General features: G+C 45.5%; 1 protein-coding gene across 1 annotated transcript in view; it reads right to left on the reverse strand.

Moving 5' to 3' along the window:
- Positions 1 to 22405, reverse strand: part of TOMM20 (translocase of outer mitochondrial membrane 20) — a 65434-nt gene extending 43029 nt beyond the window's left edge. The window contains exons 1-3 of the mRNA XM_085648775.1: positions 22190 to 22405; positions 12128 to 12174; positions 7353 to 7434 (exon numbers count right to left, since the gene is read on the reverse strand). Coding sequence (XP_085504901.1) covers positions 7353 to 7434; positions 12128 to 12174; positions 22190 to 22316 — 256 coding nt within the window. The 5' untranslated portion in view covers positions 22317 to 22405. The remainder of the gene's footprint in view (positions 1 to 7352; positions 7435 to 12127; positions 12175 to 22189) is intronic.
- Positions 22406 to 22615: the final 210 nt, after the last annotated feature.

The raw sequence follows: 22615 nt of genomic DNA on the forward strand, positions 1-22615 counted from the left end.
AATTTTCATCAGGGCACATTTGAAAAATGCTCATGTGAATACGAAGTTTCAAGATTACAATTTAAAAAAGAAAGCTTACCAGACCAGGTCCGTGCGGCGCCTCTCTGCTTCTCGGCCGGGTCCCGTTGGCGCCACTTCTAAGGAACAGCACTGGTTGGCAACCCCTCTAAGCCAATACGGACGCTGCTCCAGCAGCGCCAGCATTGGCTTAGAGCAGGGTGACTCACTCCCCGCCTGCCCATTTGGAGACCTAGGTTTGAGCCTTTACTCAACCCTCGCTCTCCTAATGGGCATGCGCCAGCCACAGCAGACTGGGCACGGTGGAAAAATTTGCCAAGCTTTACCCAGCAAGCGCACCGCTGCCTGCTGTGGGCTCTGCGCCACCTCTGGTCTGCTGCATGTCAGTCACTCAGCAGCATGACGCCGGACTGCCCACCCCCTTCAGACTCTGAAGGGGGTGGGCGGTCCGAGTTCATGCTGACTGACATGATTGTCAGACAGTTCTCCCACGGCGTCTCTGAACTTAAGTAAACTGAGTCAGTTTACTTAAGTTCAGAGACGCCGAGGGAGCTGCGGGTGCGGGCGGCTTGTGGGGCAAAGCCACAGCACCCTTAATGGACGCACCGCCACTGCCCTCTGGTATTACCACTGAGGGCGTACCACCTGAACAGCTCCTATGAAAGGGAACAACTCATGAACACGTAGTAAGGACGCCACTTAAGAACAAAGGGAAAACGGATGGCTTCAAAGCAAATAAAGTGCCTGGCCTCTTATTAGCTTGGAATGACCGAATTAGTCTTTAGTTGGCTCTCCTGCTTCCTACTATAGTGTGACTGACCACTTACTTTGCAGTGGTTTGCCAGTAACAGATACTTGCCTGTTGCTGCTGTGTGCTTCTATCACATCTGCGAGCTATAGCAGCTATCTAACTTAGAACTCATCTGACAGTTCTCGTGCATGCTACAGAAGCTTGCCTGTCTGTGCTAGATTTCCTGCTGTGTCTCCGCAGTCTTTGTACCGATGGCTAATGTAGTGTGCATGCCCTCAGTCTCACGCCTGCCAAGCTCTGTACCTGCATCGGATGTGTTGCTAAAGCTGTGTCCATGGCACTTTAAACCTGCCAATTGCTAAAGTTCTGCTTCTGCACCGGATGGCCTGGTATCTGCTAAAGATATGTGGCCACTGTTTCATAGCATTTAACCTAGCAAGCATATAACCTTCTCAATAAGCCCGGGACACTCAGCCCACGTGTTGCTCCCTCGCAGTGACCCGTGGGTACATTTGAGTCTGCTGTCATGGCCTGAGACCCTGCCGCAACCCCCGCCCTTCCTGCGGCGAAGCCCTTGGAGCGCAGGAACAAGCAGACAGAGCACCTGCACCAGCCGATCCCTGTATCCCCAACCCGAGCACCCGCAGCTCCCAGGGCGGAGGCCCACCGATGGGGATCATAAAGCTAGTCATGGTATTCCAGGAGGCGGCGCCATAGGCCATCAGCAGACTGCAGGACTACAAAAGGTAAGGAGAAGTCATGCAACAATTCGGGTGGGAGCTATGGGCTGCACACAGCTGTGCAGACTAGCGTGCAACACGGATCTGACCAGCCTGGCCGCCATCTTCAACTGCCTCGCTTCCAGTTGATCATAACAGAGGGTACCGAAAGTAACTCCAAGTAGTGCTCTCACATTTTCCATGAAAGGTTTATAATTCAAAGACAGCTTGTCAAAATACACTAGCTCAAAAATATATAAAAACCTGGTCCTAGTTTCACATGCCAATCTATAATACTATAAAGTTATTCTTTTGAATTTTGTTATATGAACTATTACTGCCGTACGCTGTAAAATTTCCTTTTATTTCCACGCTCAAGAAGCATTCCATAAAGCAGGGCTACTCAGAGTGCCGTCCTCCGGACCTTTACAACTGCCACATGGATGAAAACAAGACGGTTCTGTCACAACATGAATGATGTCATGACGTGAGTCTGCAATCTTAAATCGGGGCAATATTCATTAAAAATCATAACTATAGCAATTTACTCTGCACATCGGCAGTGCACAACTGAAAAGAAAAAATGAATGTAAAAAGTTGTGGTCACAATTCTATTTGCGTGGCGGCAGAGTAACAGGCGCCCTGGAAGAAAAGCCTCTAACATTTGACCTTGGTTTTTGAATGCACAGCAAATGTAGTCTAGAGATAAACAAGATTTGCAGCCCTGTTTATAGAAACAGACCTGGAGCGACTGAAAACATCCAGGGCTCTAGTCAAATGTTCTCAGAGAAAGGGAAAAGTAGTCCCTTAACAGATGCTACAGTGGGTCTAGTAGAAGGGTACAAGTACTGGGATACTGCTTCCTGGGAGTAAACAACTGAAGAAAATGAGGGGAAAAAGAGGAAGGCTTGGCCACTAGCAAGCAAGGACTTTTAAAGGACACTGAAAAGGATAAATAAAATTAGTGGGCGGGCTGTGAGCCCACAAAGAAATGTGTGTACATGTATATATGTATGCATATGTGTATATACTAAATTATGTACATGAAACTTGATAGCTCGACCAAACAATGTCTGCATTCAGTTATCTTTGTGGGTTAATGTGGCAGGTGTTTTTTGAAAGAATTTGAAAACAAAAGTGCTTAGTCAGGATTTGGGCAGAGGTCACTGAAGAACAAACTTTGGTAAAAATACAGACTTCAAAGGAAGAAGAGTACCATCACAAATCTGACATAGAATGAATGACATTTATAAAGCGCAAAACAGCTGCCCCACAAAGGAGCGTCCCGGCGCTAGGTGATGATAGGACACAGTTAAGATAAGCTAGAGGTGCCAGACAAAATTAGATCATAGCATAGCTTTACCCGTCCAGCAGGTGAAAATAAGACGGTAGAGCTCTGGGGCCTTTTCAAAACCATTCCTGGCTCACTACTTGCAGACAGTAAAAGGCACGAGGAACCTTATGTTCAATACAAACCCTAGTGCCACAAGGACAACTGCACCTTCAATTGTGGATTGAAGAGATAATGAATCAGGACCACGGATGTACAGTTATAAAAATGTTTTTACTTGCTGGTCATCCAATGACGGCAGTCTGATGAAGGATTAAATATACAGAATTGTGTCAAAATGATTTGTTGGGTATTTACATGGGAGGCCATCTTCCATATATTGCTCGGGGATAATTGACAGAATTTCAGAACCAGAAATATTGTGTGGACAGAATACAGCATCAAAAATATCAACGAACATAATATCGAGAAGGCAAGTGCAACTAGGTAAGTGTAGATTACTATTCTTAACTCCACCTCTGCATACTTTTTAAAAATATATTACACATTGTAAAGGTGCATCTATGTGGATAAAGATATATAATTTACTTACCTATTGAAATGTACTTCCACAATAATTTTGTCTTCGATATTCTTGAAATGATAGATTGTCCCACAATATTTTTAGTTCCGATATGCTGTCTAAACACCATTGCACACCATTCACAGAGTTGCTAACCATCTCCTAGAAACCTCAAGTTGGAGCAGACAAAAACAGCCAGCTAAAGGGTTGTCGTGGCACGGAACAAGGAGTTATTTCGTTGAAAGCTAAGCAAAAAAAAAAAACAGAAGAAACTGTGAAAGCAAGATCATTTCCTGAAAAGAACAAGCATTGGCATAGCCATTAGGTCTCGCCTTTGGGACCTTAGAAGTGTTTAATCATGCAAAAGTTAATGTTGTTGCACCAAGGATATTGTGCTGCATAACTAAATACTTATATAAGGTCCCAAAAGCGAGACATATTGACAATGCTTGTTTATTTTACAAGCACGATCAAGGAATCCTTGACATCTGTGAGCTAATTCCCATAAGCCATGGTCTAGTCAGGATTATTTATTTATCTCCAATAGCTTTTCAGGTCCAGTAATTAGCACGCTTATGTCACTGCCACCTAATGGGGGATAGGATTTAAAATAGCACTTTACACTATGCTTTACATTTATTTTCATGTGAGGAGGGTTAATTAAAAACACAACACGTGCAAGCGTGTGCATGATTTTTGAATGCACACCTACAAAATGACTTGGTGGCGGCATCATCACCGCTCCATTACCTTCCAGCAAATCAGCAATTAATTAGTGCTATGGGCCCACTAAAGGTTTAAATCTTCGGGGCGCGTGCTCTAAGGGGTTTATTTACAAGGCCCTTGCGCCGCCCGTACGTCACTCCCCTCCACCCCCCCCATGTTAAAAATGATGCAAAAGTGGCGCAAGGGACTTGTAAATAAGCCCCTAAGAGCGCAGAGCTGCGCGGGCGGCATCCCGCTGCCAGCGTCATGCATTTCCGCTGGTCCTCTGCAGGCTTCCCCGTCTTCCCTCGACTCTGCCAGAGGTGAGGGGCCCAGGGTGGCAACTTTGTCAAGAAAAACTCTAAAACCGAAAAGATCTTGAACCTTTGAACTGCCGTGTTGACAAGCACGCACGTCAATGATGAAATGCTGAGCCGCCAAGCGCCATCATGTTTCGGCTGCATTAGCGCGCACTTGGCCGATGCACTGAATCTGATCCCTGCTGGTCAGCTGTGTGAGCTCCTGGCTCTTTTCATGAATTCTTTGTGGGCTTTCAAGGCACAACCGCTAAAATCGAACCTGCCTAGTGCAGCACAAAGGCCTCTGTGGCACGTATTTCAGATAAATTACCGCCTGGCAAGCCTAAATGATTATTTTATTTCTGCTCGGAGGTAAACTCCAAACTAGAGGGATTTTTGTATTGAAAGGAGACTCCCGGGCAGGCTTTTATGAAGATTTTCTGTCTGTTTAGTACCCAGGATGCAGCTGTCAATGAAGCAGGGGATCGTGGCGGGAGTTGGAGTGTTTCTCCTTTCAGAGTCACCTTTTGCGTCACCTTTTGCCCCTTCCTCGGTGGTGGTGGTGGGGACTCTGTGCAGCCGAAACCCCTTAGCTGTCCTCCATGAGACCAGTCACACAGGGCATGACAGTGGTCGCGCAGTGCTTAATTTGAGCCAATGGTTGCTGTTAATACTCTGATTTGGGGACAGGCACTTACTGTTCCTCATCAGACCTTCACCCAGAGCAAAAACGAAAGAACACAAAAGGAGAAGAGAAAGAGGCGGAACAGTGAAGCAAGTATGAAAAAGTACATGAAAGAAAGAGATAAAGGATCAGGGAGTGGGGGGGGGGGATGAAAGGGGCATGAGCTGGAATCAAAAGTAAGTACGCAGCCTAGGTATTCAGCACCTCAACAACAATTGTAGCGCCAGTTATGGGCTTCTGAGCAAACCTTTGGCCCCGTATTCAATATGTTGGGGCTAGGCAATTGTTCTAGGAGTTCTTATGCAAGCAACAGAAAAAGAAGATCCTCACCGCATATGGATGGGTATTAAGCGATAAACTGCTGTTGCCACTAGCTGTGGTGTGGCACCAAAATATTGTGTGATATAAATATTATGTCCTATAGATGGTTTATAAATATCTCATCTCCTTGGGTGAAGATTTTCTATTATTAACTCCCGCGGGGTATTATTTCTGTGTACGGTATGCTGCCATAAAACCACTGCTCGAATGATAGCTAAGCACTTGAATCTGGAGTCCGACACACATGTTGACCAGTAGATACTTTGGGCCTGATTACGAGTTTGGCAGTCCATGGGATCGCCAAACTCGCGTTCGCAGTTGGGGCAGCCGCACCAGTGGTCTGACCAGTACATTGGTTGAACCTCCCTAGCACCGCAGCAAACTGCAGGGATCCGCAATCACTGGCGGTGGCTCAGCGATCGGTGAACAGGTACGGCTTCCGCAAAACAAGCAACACAGTCCTCCCAACCTAGGTCTGTTTGCCACCACTGCCTTCGTCTCCAGGCGCCACCAACCCAGTCCTCACGTAGAACCGAGGAGACAGTTGTGCGAGATCCTCATCCCCGTACTTCCACATGTTTGCGTCAGCCAGAGGGATTGTTAGCAAAGCGTGTACATCCAGTGATTGTGTGCAGGAATGGGCTGGAAACAGTATGACTGACGTCAACAGCGCATCGCCCAAGGTTGCTCACAATAGATTAGATAATGCTCACATCATGAGGCAAATTAACCATGAGCTATTTACTCATCACCATTCTAGCTTTCTTGCTTAAAAATGATGTAAAAGCAGTAACCCTTGTTTCCCCATTTACCCATTGAATAGCACCAGTACCCTTAACGAAAGCGCAAACTTTTCCTTTATTTTTGCAGTCTCCAAACACGCACAGTCTTAACAAATGTGAACATTGAAAAAATGCGCTACCATCATGCAGAGAGATAGTGACAAGGTCCATCAGGAGCGCCAGCACTAATAAGCACTCTCGCGCACAAAGAAGGCATCCAATTATAAACAGATTACAGAATTTGCAGGGCTATCAAAGGCTTAGTTACAGCTGCTGTTCCATCAAGTCAGCCTGTGCTTGATTTCTATGCAATCTGCTTTCAGGCTGTACCCCCCCCATACTAAACAAGCGTGGTCCCGCAAAGGCAGCAGTGTGTTTATTTTCTCATCGCGCTTTCACTTTAATTGAATAGGCGGCTGACTTTGCCAAAGCCCAATGAGAAGACAAGCACACAAGTGGTGCGCGCGCCACAGCGAGAATTCTGTTTTGCATTATCGTGCACGTATCTGTGCACGATAATTCAAAACAGATGTGGCCTGTGCGGGTAACCGCAAGCAATAGGCCTTGGGTGGAGCAAAGACGGGACATGCACCCGCTTTTGCCCAATTGCGGGCTGTCTTTCTCAGAAAAATGCACGCAAAGGCTAAAAGCCACTGAAGGAAAACAAACCTTTCCAAAGCCTTTTTACTGTTTACATAAAGTCTCGCCAGAGCAGCGCATGCGCGCTGCTACAGGCTCGACCTAAAAAAGGGTGGCATTATTGTAGTGCTTCGGGCACATTCAGAAGGTATGGTCTCTAGGTATATGCTTGTGGGTTAAAATAAAGCAGGGAGGAAGAAGTGCATGGCAGCAATGGATCAAGAAGGCAACATATTTGTAGTCTATACTTTGTGCTATACAGTACATATAGGGACAGGAATAGCAAAGTAGGCAGGTATTAACTGTTTTACAAATGAAATATTCCAGTTCAGTACTCGTGTTACCATTATAAAACATTAGCGGTGTTTTTATCCCAGCTAACTCAGAATTCTGGATAAGTATTCATGTAGATCGGCATGCAAAACTTCATTTGAGAAGTTATGTAAATCAAATTCTCCACATCACCCGCTAATGAACAGTGTAAAAATGATAAAAAGAAACGGTTGGGCATTCTCTAGGATAGGACAATTCACAAGAGCAAAGGATAGAATCTATGTTGCTACAGTTTGAAAACTACAACCTTGTGCTAGCAGTTCTTCTCCAAGCTGTATTTCCTCAAGAAAGAACTTCTGAACGGCCTCTGCATCCTTAAGATCAGGAAGCTTCAATAAAACCAAAACAGGAAATCACTGACATTGTTAACATGTAAGATAAACGTAGAATTATGAGCAAAGCAACGTGATACTAACAAAAATTATACCGGCTTTGGTCTCAACACTCATGCCTAAGACATTCACAGGTGCACAAAGGGGTACTCACTCTCAAAAGACGTCCCATCTAATTTGCTCTTCAGATATTTTACGGGTCTGGATTTGTCGGTGCTTTGAGGAAATCATGCCCTCCAGAAGCTCCAGTAACGAAATGCTAGGGGAACTCCTACAAACGAGGCTCTGTTGCAATCTTTTCATATGTTGGTGTCGCAGTCTAGAGCTCAAATCAGTGAGACATTTGAGGGGTGCGGGGGAATTGAAGAGATAGGGCAGGGTCATACCACAACAGCCCGAATAGACACATGTCAGCTTATATCCATCAGTGAGAGCCATATTCTTCAAGTCCACATTGAAATGGACTTCAAAGAAAAATGTCCCAAGTTGATCAGTGTAAGGAAAAGGGGCGATTAAGCAATGATCATTCAAATACAATTTATTGTACTGCAAGCCTTCCTACCATTGGTACAAGCTTGCTTATCGCCAGGCTTAAGTAGTGCCTAACAGTCTGCTAGCTGCTGCATCATAATTCCAGGTGAAACACAGACAATTCTACTTGATGAACTTGTAGCCTATACATAAAGCAAACTCTGGTTTCCACCTAGCTAAGAGCGTAAGTACATGACAATAACAGACTGCAACTCACTGTGAAGTTTTGGACATTGGAAGCCACAACAAGCCTTCCAGCTGGTGAGGGAGAGCTCACTCAAACCATTATGCCTGTGCTCTCCCTGAGGTCCAAGTGTCTTAGGAAAAGAGGGTGGAAGGCCCACACAGACTACCACTATATCCTTAACTTTGGCCACACAGGTAAATATATCAACTAGGAAGAGGCTATTTTGAAGACCAATTGTAAATAATGAGGGAGGAAAGGAGGAGGGGGGGGTTGGTTGGTTCAAGAGCTTCTGCACCTGTCCACTGCCAAGTCCTTCTCCGTTCATCCTGCTCTTGCTGCCGCATTGCCTTTCCAGGTCCCTGTTAAAGTTCAAGTTCCCAAGATGCCAACAATCTCGTTCCTTCCTTGTAGCCCTCTCCAGGTCCCTCTTTTCCATCCCCAGCCGTGGGCTCTTCAAGAGGGACTAAATTAGCATAAAATGTTTTACATTACACTAAACAACGTTAAAGATGACTTGTAGTCAGAAAAGAGGGGGGAAATGCCATCTGTGTTGTGTACTAAGTGCATTAATGTTACTAGATCGAAATATTAATTAGATCTAGCCTCCAAGGACCTGGTGGTGGTGGGGTTAGCCATGAAAGTTTATCGAGTCAGGTAAATGGGGTGATGTGGTTGAGGGTTGCTTCTCTTAGATGCAGAGTTTGAGGGAGAGGGGGGGTTAGATGTTCAAAATGTTTTCACTACGCCGTCTACTCTACCAAGGTTTTCACATAAGGTACAGAGATTTTTTCAATTGCCATTATCTGCTTGAAACTATGTGTGTGTGTTCTCAATTTCAAAGATCGCTTTATAGAAGGCATGGACATTTGAATGTTTATGGGGCTCAGTGGGTCGAAGCAGGACGAGGCAGACTATCCAATTTGGTTTAACTTTCTTTAAATATTTAAACAAAGGTTTGCGTCATACAATGCTAGCTTGCACACATTTTAAAGGTTCGGATGTCTCAACATGCCGATAGGCAGAAACTGCCTAAACTTAAAACAAGCTAGGGCAGAGTATTTTCTGCTGCGCCTATGACATGTCTTGCTCCTCATCTATTTCTTTATTCAGCCAACCAGTTATCTTTTCAAACCATACATTAAGTGTCACACTGAAGAAGCAAAGCCTCCATGATGTAGTAATTTGCAATAATCGCTTAATTGCCACTTTTGGAAGCAGCCTGCAATTATTTCATAAAAGCCTATCTGGATTTGCCTTCTGCTTCGGTCTTCCACTATCAGCCTAGGCATGAAGAGCTTAAGAAAGGACTGCCTGGAGACTGGGTATCACTCAGTGCGTAAATTTAATGTCCAGTCTTATTTCGCTGGTTCTCTTGCATTTCCTCACTTCTTGCATCCAATTTTGGTCCCATCGGCCACTTCACACCTATAAAACAGCTGGTATGCCTCTATCAAGGAAGTGATGAAGGGGACCCACCATACTTCAAACATTTTGGCTTCCTGAACACAAAAGCAACAATCATCAAAGTGGCATTTATTCAACCATTCCCTCCATCAGTCACAGGCAATTGGGCCACATTACAGACCTGCGTTTTTCACCCTAAAAAACATACCTTTCATAGGCAAATCGGACATGGTCCTGCACCAACTGTAACAGCCCAGACTGAAGTACCAGGCCAGGTCTCCTCTAGACGGTAACACAAGCAACCCCATGCTGGTTGTGACCAACTAAAGAGTTTGTCTGGACTGTTCTGAGTGGAGCAGAACGAAGATTGATTTTCATAGGACAGTACTTAAAATGGTAGCTGTACAACTTGAGATTTCATATATTTTCACCTCGTTTGCCGTTATGGGAGTTTTTCAATTTTTGGTGGGCTTCATCATGGTTTTTTTTTTTTTTTTTTTTTACTTATGAAGTGGACAATGGATCATGCTTTTTAACGTACTTTTAAATTTCAGTCAGTTTTTATTATATTTTCAGCTAGTTGTTTTTAGTATCCAATGTTTCGCCCTTTTCAGTTATGTTAGTCATTCTTCTGTTTTTTAGTCTCAGTATCATTCTGGACAACAAATTTAACAGGAAGAACCAGATCGACACAGTCCTCTGCCTGCTTCTTCACTCTCCGCAACATTTTCAAGTGGCTCCCAATCTTCACCAGACGGACCATCAAGCGAGCCCTCGACACCAGCTGCCTGGATTATGGCAACGCTCTATATGCTGCACTCACAGCACACCTCACAAAAATACTCCAAGTCATACAGAACACAGCAGCCAGACAATCTGAGCCTCCCAAGACGAACCCACATATCCACCTGTCTGAGGAACCTCCACTGGATCACCGTACACAAATTATGCCAATTCAAGCTGTTGACTCATGCCTATAAAGCCCTTCGCAACCAAGGACCTGCATACCTCAACCACATCCTGAGCTTCCACCACCTCGCCAGACCCCTACGCTCTGCGAGTCTCACCCTCACTCACACTCCCCGCAGCAACAGTGGAGGCCGTTCCTTCTCCCACCACGCCGCAAAATCCCAAAACTGCATCCCCATCCACCTTAGGACATCTCCCTTCCAGGAATTTAGAAAAAGACTTGGGAACTGCTCTTCAAATTCAGCCGATTCCAGGGCCTGGGTGCCCTCACGGTTGATTAGTGCCCTCTATAAATCCTGACTGATTGGTGTAAATGTGCTTTTGTTGTTGTTAATCAGGATACAATTTGATGCGTTTTTAAACAAATTTCTCATGAATATTTTGGCCCCAGCTTTCTGTTTTCAAATCGATTGACTTTTTTTTTTATTTCTGTGAAAACGCGATAAAGACCATCTTTACAGACCAGTCCACATACCCTGCAGCTTATCTCTGCAGTAACATCAAGTAAAATTATAGTTCAATTGGATATCGTGACAGATGTGTAAAACCATTCCATGTCTGAAGGATCACTTTCAGAATCAGACACTTTTGACAATAAAGGTATTTGATTGTTTAGAGTACCTTCACATAATCTTCACAAACAATTCAATCCTCGTTCAGGTAGTTGCAACCGTTCCTAGACAGTGTTGCATGGACAAGATTGATGCTCACTCAGAATAAACAGATAAGTGAGGAAGATCAATTAAGAATTTGAAAAAGGCCATTGAGAAGGTGGAAAAACGTAGTCAAGGCCCAAGTTGTTAATGAATTCATCAAGCAAAGGCACTTATTCTGCAGGGTTAAGAACAACATGGTACAGAAGCTTTGACAGCACCAATTTCAGAAGAGACTGACAAATAACTTTAGGCATAGGATAGCTAATCATATGTCAGTTCTCACAAGACATGTCCTGGTAGTGTTGAAAGGAGCAACAGCATATAAAAAACGCCCATGCATTGCTTCACCACTGAGCGATTCATCTTGGAGTGAGTGTGTCCCAAAGACCTCCTAGATTAGGACATGGTAGCACATACGCAGGAGGAAGTAACTTTGCGTTAGTGTAGAAAGCTATGGTGAGTGTTAAAATGAATTGTCGCAAATATCTAAATACTGTTCACAAAATTAACTAATCCATGTTGCAATATCCTAGGAGGTCTGGATATGGCCCCAAGCACCGACATACAGACCACAGTGGAACTAACTTTCAAACCCCCTTGTCCCCATTCAAGCAAGCTATATGGGTGGCACCTCACAAAAGTTAAACAAAGCTGCATAGTGTACAAAAATGGTTAGGAATATCCTTGCAAAGAGATACTGTGGCCACTGCTTGTGATGTGCAATCAGTATGCCACTTCACAGTAGCACACATGTGGTTCCTTGGCAACCAAAAGGGAATGTCACTACTGTGCTGATTTCTGCTCACCTATGTGAACTATAATTAAGTTAAGAGGCAAGTCCCATTACAAGCTTGCAGCAAAGCAAAGTGCATACATTAACTCCCTCTTCGACAGCAAAGTACACCAAGTTATGTTTTCTTATGAACAGTGAGAATTATCTTACCTTGGACAATCCTTCTCTCTCTTGGTCGATCTTTTGCCTCCTCCTGCCTATAAACAAAAAGTATATATACATATTTGAGAGTGTTACATCTGGTAGAAAACTGCAAATCAATTTTGATGCAATATATAAAAAACAGCAAATGAGAAGATTAGGTGTGCCTAATCTCTGGATACCTGCAATTGATAAGGAGACAGGCTGACCTGTTTTCTCACATCTGGCGACAATGGACATTGAAAACATACACAATTACTAACCTCAACAGGAGTCATTTCTTGTTCAAGTTCACAACAAATGAATAAATCACCTCAATTCACTAATAAGACCGCTAGAAAATCTCAACATAAAGAACTTCCTAGTCCTCCTTTATACAATGGCGAAATGCAAAACGAGGCCCCCCATTTCTCACAGATATTAATTGACTCTTGACTGAATGAGGCTCGCACAAAGGGTTGGAGGTCTCCTGCCTGCGGGGCTCAAGGGGCTGCTGTAAATTGGCAAACATTACTGGAATTCAGAAACACTAAGTATGCCCTAGCCAAGCCTTCTGTGGCCTACACCGTACTTCAAAGACCAATTAGGAGATAAAGTAAGAGGCTTAGGTAAATCAGTAATGGAATCAAGATTCCCATCTTGACCTGTAGCATTTCGAGGAGGTTCTCCTAAACATGCAACTCAATTTGTATGAAATTCAAAGGTGCGACTTAAAAAAAAAAAAAATGAATCCCTCCTATGGTAAAAGGTTTGAATTTGGAGTCCCTCATTTCCAAATCAGTCACTCAACATGACTGGCCTGAGAATTTGACAAGCCACTAGACAGTCTCAGATGTGTCAAATATTTACAATTACTATTCTGTAAGCTGGGTATAATGCACAGGGCCACTTTTGTCTGGCTAGAAATGCACCAGGATATGTTGCTATGGAGCAGGACTATCACCACCTTAGCCAGGAATTTCCCAAGTGGCCTTTACATGTCACAGAGGCAGCCAACCGGCCATGCATTTGTCTGCTGTTATGGGCTTGTACTGAGGTGTTGAACGATAGCCTCCGGCTGAACAGCTGTAGGAATATGGCTTCCGTTAAGCTTCTGCTTAATCGAAATGAATGCCTCTTAATTAACACGGATGGGGGTGATTTCTTCACAATAATTTGGCGACAAGCTGCGGCAACCATCCTACATGAATTTTATAATGATAGACTATGTTATCCCAAAGCCATTGTGGAGACTGTTAAGTATCATCCTTGGAATTTTTTTTAAAAAAAGAACCACTAGTCCACAAGAGTCTACTGGCAGTAAGCCATGCAACAGGAGAGTGATAACCATTTTCCCTGTTAAAGAGAAGAAGAAAGACGAAAGTAACGCCTGCGTGAGCTATTTACCTTAAATCTACAATTGACACTTTGGCTACCACAAAGACGCACAAAACAGTTGGAGAGCCATAACCCTTTGCGTGTGGAAGCAGTCAGACACAATAGTGCTCATGTGCGTTGGACGGCTCACGCGCGTCAGACGACATGGCACAGGAAATGGGATTTCCTTTCCCCTATATAATCTCAGGAACTGGAGAAGAGCTTGCCCAGCTCAAGAGGCTGTTTAGTTTGTTTCACTGAAATGACTAGCAGCGCACACGTCGTACTGGCATCGTTTCAGTGAAATCGAAACTGCAATGAGTCGATTAGCTCATTTCAGTTTCACTTTCTACGTGCTCGTGGGGCTATCTTAGACCCCCCCCCCCACCCAAGAACGTAGAAAGGCAGGAGAGGTTTCATTGGAAAGGGGAGAATCTCTCCTTTCCAATGATACCCCTCCCTAGTGGATCCCTGCATGGGGATCACCTCAGTGGGCGATCCCCAAGCAGGGATTCACCCAATGGACACAGGGAAGGGGCTCCATGGTCAAGGGCCTTTGTTCCCCCCAATTTATCTGTGACATATTTTGTCTTTCAATAGGCAGACAGGGGCAATAGCCCCCAATTCTTACCCCCAGGGCAAAAAACCCACTAGGCATCAGGACTTTTTTTTTTTTAAGCATAGGGGTGTGGGCTGCCCATAATGGGCATGCAAATGCCCCCACCCACCCCAAAAAATAATTGCCAGAGTCTTTGTCTCCCAAGCGAGGCATCATTTTACCCAGGAGACGGAGGGGAACGCTGCGTGATGGACATCTGTGCTGGCACGGTAATCCCACACAAACGTGAGAACATTTTGTATTTTTCAGCTAAATGAGGTTTGCTGGGGATTTTGGGTAGGCAAGTGTTGGGGGAATCCACGCAAGACACACATTCCCAGACTCCCCTACCCCCCCAGTATCTAGTTTTCAGAAATGTCTGGGTTTGGAAGGTTTCCATAGATGGCCACCGGGGCCAAAATCCAAGGTGACCTCGCTTCCAAAACCAGGTTGTTTTGGGATAGGTAATTTTGATGTCTCCACAATACGTTTTGGGCCCTTCCCAGCTGCAGGCACTTGGCCCACCCAAACAAGTGAGGTAGCATTTTTATCAGGAGACTTTGGGGAACGCTTGGGTGAGTAGAAGTTTAAGGATCCACGCAGATGCCAGAACTTTCCATCACAGAATTGAGGAAATTAGTTTTTTGGACAAAATTGGAGGTTTGCAAGGGATTCTGGGAAACAGAACCTGGAGAACCACACAAGTCACCCCATCCTGGATTCCCCTGGGTGTCTAGAGTTCGAGTGAGTAATCTTAATCTTCTGAAAATTGCCTAGCTAGAGGATCAGGGATGCCACAATTGCTCCCCATGGATGAACACAATCGAGAACAACCAGCTAGCAGATAACAGGGTACATTTTACGGCTTTGAGGAGCTTTCAATTTCTTCAGATTATTCTAGTACGTTCATGACAGCTGTTGCATCATATGGGAAAAACCAGAACCATAGTCTGTTTAAGCGAAATCCAACTAAATAAAACAAAGTATTTATAATCAGAAAAGGTTAACTTTGGCCTTGAGATTCAAAACGTTCATCAACAGTAACTTTGAGAAGATTATTTTAGAGCAATTCGCAGCATTTTTAATCCCTGTGTGTGTCCTTAAAATGCACGTTTGGCACACTGAGCTACCGGACATACAGCCGGCCTCTACGGTGCAAATAATGCAACATGATTAGGTCTATTTGTGAAACCTCAACTTCCACGGGAATAACGCATCATTATATTTTACCGGGCTGAAAAAATCCATGAGAAATTCGTTTAGCTAATTTATACGCCCAGTTACGATCGATGTAGTCGAGGGATAAACTGGTAAAAGCACAATGTTCAAAACTGAAGCACACAGCGCATCTAACTGCTAACCGTGTGCCAATAATTTAATTCAGACTCTTTCACCATGGGGAATATGAAGCGATAGAATGAATAAAGTAATAAAATTAATTTGAATTAAGTAATAAAATTAATTTAAATCCAACGTGAGACAAAACGGAGCATAAACTTTTAGAAGCAACATCCTTAAAACAGGAACAAAGTATAATTTACCAAAGTATATTTATGAACGATTACTTGATACCTTCCCCCTTTTTTGCCATACTACGAAGACATTTCTGGTCAAGTTAATATTTCACTTGTGAGAACTGTCTGAACATCCTCACTGCCTAGCACAACTGACAGCTAAAAAGTGCCCGCTAGTGCAGAGTACATTGATCTACATGATTGATGAGGCAATCGGCCAATGAGAACACTCACTGTTTTTTGGAGATCAGTCCTCTCTTTCCAGTATGGCTGCAGTACACAAACTGGTAAGGTGGAGGAGGCTTAGGATTTAAAGAAATAGTACACAACTATTACATATAACATTTAAAATAGTACATAACTAGAAATAGTCCTTCAAGAAACACACCGCGAGAAACCAACCACAACAGATCCCACACTGCAGCTTGAAAAAAGTCACCGAAGACCAGCTCATCTCCACTCTCGCCCGAAACCCTCCACCCGAGCCCTCCGAGACCGACGGAGCAGCCCACAACTTCAGGCAATGGATCAATGACTGCGGCAACACCCTCGCCCCGATCAGGAAACCCTCCAACAAACGCACCAACACGAGAGCCATCTGGTCCAACGCCGACCTCCAGAACTCCAAGCACAACTGCCGAAGACTCGAGAAGCAGTGGCACAACGACCAGACAATCACGCCGCCCTTACGAATGCCAGACGCAAACACCATCAACTCATCCGATCCACCAAAAGAACCTCCTTCAAGGAACAGATCGACAACAACGGTGACAACAGCAAAGAGCTCTTCAACATCGTGAAAAAACCCGCCTGCTCCAGCTCCAACGACATCCCACCATCGCAAGAACTCTGCGAATCCCTGGCCACCTTCTTCCACCGCAAGATCGCAGACATCCACAGCAGCTTCGACACCCAGATGCCAACAACAGACGCTCAACACCCACCAAACACACCGACCTCCTGCTTTCCTGGAACCACGTCAACGACGAAGACACCATCAAAATCATGAACACCATCCACTCCGGTTCACCCTCCGACCCCTGCCCCCGCCACATCTTCAACAAGACAAGCTCCATCATCGCACCCCAACTCCGAAAAATCATCAACAGCTCCTTCGAGACCGCCACCTTCCCGGAAAACTGGAAACACGCTGAGATCAACGCCCTACTCAAGAAACCCAAGGCAGACCCAAAGGACCTCAAGAACTACCGAACCATTTCCCTGCTCATTGAAAATACGGCTAACAGACATGCTTCCTGGAAGAGAACAACGTCCTGGACATTCCCAATCCGGATTTGGCAGCAACCACAGCACCGAAACCGCCCTCATCACAGCCACTGATGACATCAGAACCATACTGGACAACGGCGAAACCGCGGCCCTCATCCTCCTGGAGCTCTCGGCCACCTTCGACACCATCTGCCACCACATCCTGTGCACACGCCTCTGCAACGCAGGGATCCGAGACAAAACCCTGGACTGGATCACCTCCTTCCTCACCGGCAGAACAAAGAGTCCCCCTCCCCCTTTCAGATCCGAAGCCACCACAATCACCTGCGGCGTACCCCATGGATCATCCCTCAGCCCGACCCTTTTTAACATCTACATAGCACCGCTTGTCAACATCATCCGTGCACACCACCTCTGCATTGTCTCCTACGCCGACGATACCCAGCTGATCCTCTCCCTCACCAAGGACCCGGCCACCGCCAAATCCAACCTCCATGAGGGAATGAAGGCCGTCGCAGACTGGATGAAGACTAGCCGGCTGAAGCTGAACTTGGACAAGCCTGAGGTCCTCATCCTCGGATCCACCCCGCAGCATGGGACGACTCCTGGTGGCCGGCCACGCTGGGAGCTGCCTCGACACCCATCAACCACGCACGCAACCTGGGTTTCGTCCTTTACTCCACGCTCTCCATGACCTGGCAAGTTAACCCCGTCTCCTCCTACTACTTCAACACCATCTGCATGCTCCGAAAGATCTACAGATGGATCCCCACTGAAACCAGAAGGACGGTCACCAAAGCACTCGTCAGCAGCAGGGTGGATTATGGCAACGCCCTCTACGCAGGAACCACGGCCACACTCCAGAAGAGACTCCAACACATACAAAACGCCTCAGCCCGCCTCATCCACGGACGCCCAAGCCACATCACCACCCACCTGAGAGACCTGCACTGGCTCCTGGTCAACAAGAGGATCACCTTCAAGCTCCTCACCCACGCCCACAAAGCACTCCACAACGCCGGACCAGCATGCCTTAACGAACGACTATCTTTCTACACCCGAACCGCCAGCTTCGCTCCGCTGACCTTGCCCTCGTCCCACACATCCGTCAAACGACCACCGGCGGCAGATCATTCTCCAAACTCGCCGCCAAGATGTGGAACACCCTCCCCGCCCACCTACGGCAGACCCAAGACCTGCTGACCTTCAGGAGACTCCTCAAGACCTGGCTGTTCGCCCAATAGCTGCTCCCCCCACCCCCTTAGCGCCTTGAGACCCTCACAGGTGAGTAGTGCACTCTACAAATGTCTTGATTGAACAAGGTATGAGTTGGTTAGTTTATTAATCAACTCGGATAACAGACAGTAAACGTGTGTGGAAAGGTAGCAGATCTTATTAGTTTGTTCATACCCTTTCACTGCGAATATCTCCGACTTTGTGCCCCGTCTTAATTACAATTATACATGAGCTTAGACAGTATTTAAACGCGATTTTGAATACAACAGATTCTGTGACATGCTAATAAAAATTATTTTAAAAAGGCACGACGTGCAGGTTTGCAGATGAATAGAGGCGGAGGAGGGCGCTCACATTTTCAAGGTCAGGGGATGGTACATTGCTGAGCGCAGCATTTAGCTACGTAAATAGTACCTAAAATACAAGCCCGGCGCTGTGCTAAAACAGAGCGCGGCGGCAGTGTAAATAAAACGTGTGCACGAAGACCGTGTACCTTCTATGCTGCTGCAAAGAAAGTTGAGAGGGCGCAGTGTTAAAACATTAAGCACTGCATCCATGTACATAGTAACATTAGCACAAATTAAAATTTTAAACAAGTACTAACCAAAGGAAAGTAGTAAATAAACTACAGTATAAGGAAACTGAAGTTAGCGGATGCGCCTGAACTAAAAAAACGGAAGTCAAGTGTCGAGAGCAGCACCAATAAGGAGCCACAAAAAACAAGCAATGCAGGTGTGACCAACTCAAGCTGAAGGTAGGATTACACTTCCGGTATATTGATTACAGCATGTCTTGCAGTCAGCGCATGCGCGCTGATGCTTGACCTGACAAGCATTTACAATGCAATAGGTCTCACAATGACATTGAGCTATTGGCATTGTAAATGTCAGTTTTTTCCCCTTCGTGAAGCATTAATTTCTGTCCAGTGTAGGCGCTGCATAGAACCGTGAATTGCTCCCCCCTTTTAACATATCGGAAGGGGACTTCAGAGTTTCTCTCATTGGCCGGCTATCAAGCCTGAGAAGTCACTATATGGCAATAGTTTTTCTTAAACCAGCGGGAAGGGTGCCTCGTACCACCGCCTGCTCAGGGAGTAAAAATCTGAGCACAGAGTATAGAAACGTGGTGCAGGGACAGAGCAGAAATGCACTGCAACTCTGCGACTGCCTGGCGTTGAATGTGGGGGGGGGGGGGGCAGGCTATTGTCTTTGTTTATTATTAAAAGTTTAACAATTATCAAAAGCTAATGCTGGTGCATTAAAAGATCACAACTACGGTCTACCCGTAAAAATATTTCCATGCAAGAGCACTTCATGGTAGGGGGAATAAAGATATATCCTGTTATTTCGATAAAAAACCCCACTATGGGCTCAGCTTGCGTTTTTTTAGCTGCCACAATGTGAACCTTTTCTATTAATTTAAACGCATTTCAGACTAATTTTATTTTCTTCGCTGCTTCCAATATCACGTGCGGTAGTGAGCTGAACCCCAGCTCTGGTCACCTTGTAGCCAAACAAAACACTGAAGAGGGGGGTTGTTCCCATTCTCCGGCCTCACAGCCGGAGAGCAGTGGCGCTTTCAAGCATCTCCCTTCAGAATAATGTCTCTTCGGCGGCAGCGCTGGACAAAGTCAGGAGAGGAGAGAGGTGGGCGTGTCTCTAGGAGGCATGGGTTGACAACTAAATGTACTCGAATGACAAATCGCGCCTTGATAGGCGAACGATGCGCTTCACCAATAGAAGACAGAAATAACAAGGTTGTCGATGATTTGACCAGGGGACTGGCGTGCAAAACCTGTCTTTTACACTTCTCGGTGTGTGATCTTGTGCTATCCAATGTCCCTCGATTGTCCGAACTTTTGAAAGAATACATCGCAGTATTTAGCTCTATGAAAGTAAAACTAACCAAGCGCTCGACGATTGCACGTTTTCAAGACTTGGGATTTCCTGTAACAACCAAATGTATTCAGGAAGCGTTACTTCTAGGTTGCCTCAATTGAACTACATTTCCAGGCTAGTTGGTTCGTGACTGGACTGACAAAGTATCCATGGAGGAACTGGGCCATCTATTCACTCGTTAAACAAGGGAGGGCGAGGTTGAGAAGAAACACTCTTATTAAAGATAAGAAATACCTTCACGACAGCCGAAAAGCAGACAATCCAGTCCGGGTGGGCCGGACGAAAAGGAGAAAGGGCAGAAAACAAAAAGGCTCAGTTCCAATTAAAGGCTAGCGTTTTACATAAACGTTGACGCCAGCACATGAAAATAAGGGGCGGGGCTTCAAGTCCCCTTCTGAAATCTCATCCACAATATGTCTCGCAGCGCATGCGCGCTGCAATGCTAGGTGAGACCTAAAAATTCAAACAAGTCAATCGGTTCAAAAATGATCTGCCGCAGCTTTCCACAACACCACGTACATCCCCAGGGCCATGTCAACATTCTCTCTGAACATTATTTTACACAAATCTAATAAGGGTGAGCATCTTTACATAATACTGGACAAACGTCCCGGCGTTTAAATGCACATAAGACTCCTGATATACAAAAAACCTTCTATAATTCTATATCGCATAGGTTTGTCCTGCAATAGTTATTTGGTACTACATTACCTCATCAATACTTACTTTGGGCTGCGCGAATAAGAGTCTATACAGTCACAAATCTCGCTGCTTTTTAAACTAGTAACACCTTATGAATGCATTGTATTTACTTTGTTCAAATTTATCTAACGTGCTTCGCCCATTACACTTCTTCAGGGCTGAACTGTACTCACTTGGCTGTCATGGAAATATTAGGTAGCATACAATCTCTCCAAGGGGCATATTTACAAGGCCTTTATCTCCGCTTTTTTGGCTTACAAAGCCCAAAAAAGCAGAGATAAAACCAGGTCCCTATTTACAAGAGGGTGCTAACAGGCATAATCGCATGTTAGCACCCCTTTTCCCCAACGCCTCACTTTGCATCTCCAATGAGATGCAAAGCGGGCGTTACTGGGCGTACCCAAGATGGACTACCTTGCAAATATCGCTGATGTATGCATCGCGATATTTACAGGGCAGCCTACATGATTTTAGCACACATTAGATTTTGTCGAACCTAACGTCTGCTAATTTCCTGACTTAGCCATCCCTAACATATGGGGTGGATTATGCTGATACGATCCTGTGGGTTGTATCAGCAAGGTTATCGCCCTTTTGCAGGGAACATCGCTGGAAAACCAGCGATGTTCCCTGCAAAAGGGCGATAACATCGCTATCTCTGGAATTTTTATCGCCCTGGAGTAACACGTTGTTAATAACGCGCTACCAAAGTGATAAATACCAGACATAGCCTGCGATAATATAATTATCGCTAAGCACGGCTATCGCTGGCTGTTGTTAATATGCTCCTAAATTAGGACATATGGGGGAATATTATCAAGCACAGCATTAAAATTATCACCGCTTTTGGGCTAGATAATATGCCGCAGAGAATTCCAATAGAAGCCCATGTTGACACCAGAACATGGGCTTCTATGGGAATTTTCAAGGGCATATTATCAGGCATTTTATCGCCGCTTTAGCGGCAGTTTTCTGCCCCTAAAGTGGCGATAACTGTAACGCCGTTTCTTGATATGACCCTTTAATAGTTACTGCCAATCTCTTACCTGTAAACTGATGGGAACTCTTCTATTGTATATCACGAATAACATACGAGAGTGGTAGCTAGCCAGCGCCAACGAGGAAATGACACACTACAAATATCGATAACCTGATCGGAAACTGTGCCCCATCACGTGGAGTTAGACACCAGCTCGAACCGTGCTCTTAAAGCTACGTTTTTTGCGAGATACGAAAAAAAGAGAACCCCATCAATTGGGGGAGGGAGGATACATAATGTCTCAAGAACAGTAGGGTGGTTGGGGTTCAGTAATTTCGCTCTCGGGTGGCGAGAGATACTTTTCTCAACGCCATCTGATCCAGGAGCCGTTGACATGATACAGCGCACGTTCTACAAGCTTGGCTGTGCACTCGGAGCCGTTGACATGATACAGCGCACGTTCTACAATCTTGGCTCTGCACTCGGAGGTTGCAATGCAATTGGTGACTGTAGCAGACACTTCCGCCATCCCTTTAAGGTAGGACCAGCAATACTCACGTTCCCGCAGTCGGTGTTTAAAGCCAGGGTCGCTGCGCCTTTTTCTGTCAAAGTAAATGCAATAACCGAGCAGAAGAGCCCCACACACGCCCGCAGCGATAGCGCTGGTCCTACCGGCCGCCATCATTGCTGCGACCCGGGGAAGCGCACAGGCGGAAGGAACGACCTAACACTCCGCTGACCTGAACACCTTCAACCGCCGTCATTGAAAGAGCGACTCTAAGGGAGGGCGTCGCAGGAGCAACGGCAGTATCCAACGACGCATGCGCGCTAGTATAGATACTACTCCCCCGCCTGCTGCCTTCTATGACGAAAGTCTGTGATTGGTACGTTGATTGAACATTTTTTTCTGTTGGGTAGTGTAAACACAGTTGTAGCGTTGACTGAGGCAAGAAAGAGTTCTACGAATGGAAATTAGCCGTGGGC

The sequence above is a fragment of the Triturus cristatus genome, chromosome 3_2 (genome assembly GCF_964204655.1).
Source record: "Triturus cristatus chromosome 3_2, aTriCri1.1, whole genome shotgun sequence".
NCBI lineage: Eukaryota > Metazoa > Chordata > Amphibia > Caudata > Salamandridae > Triturus > Triturus cristatus.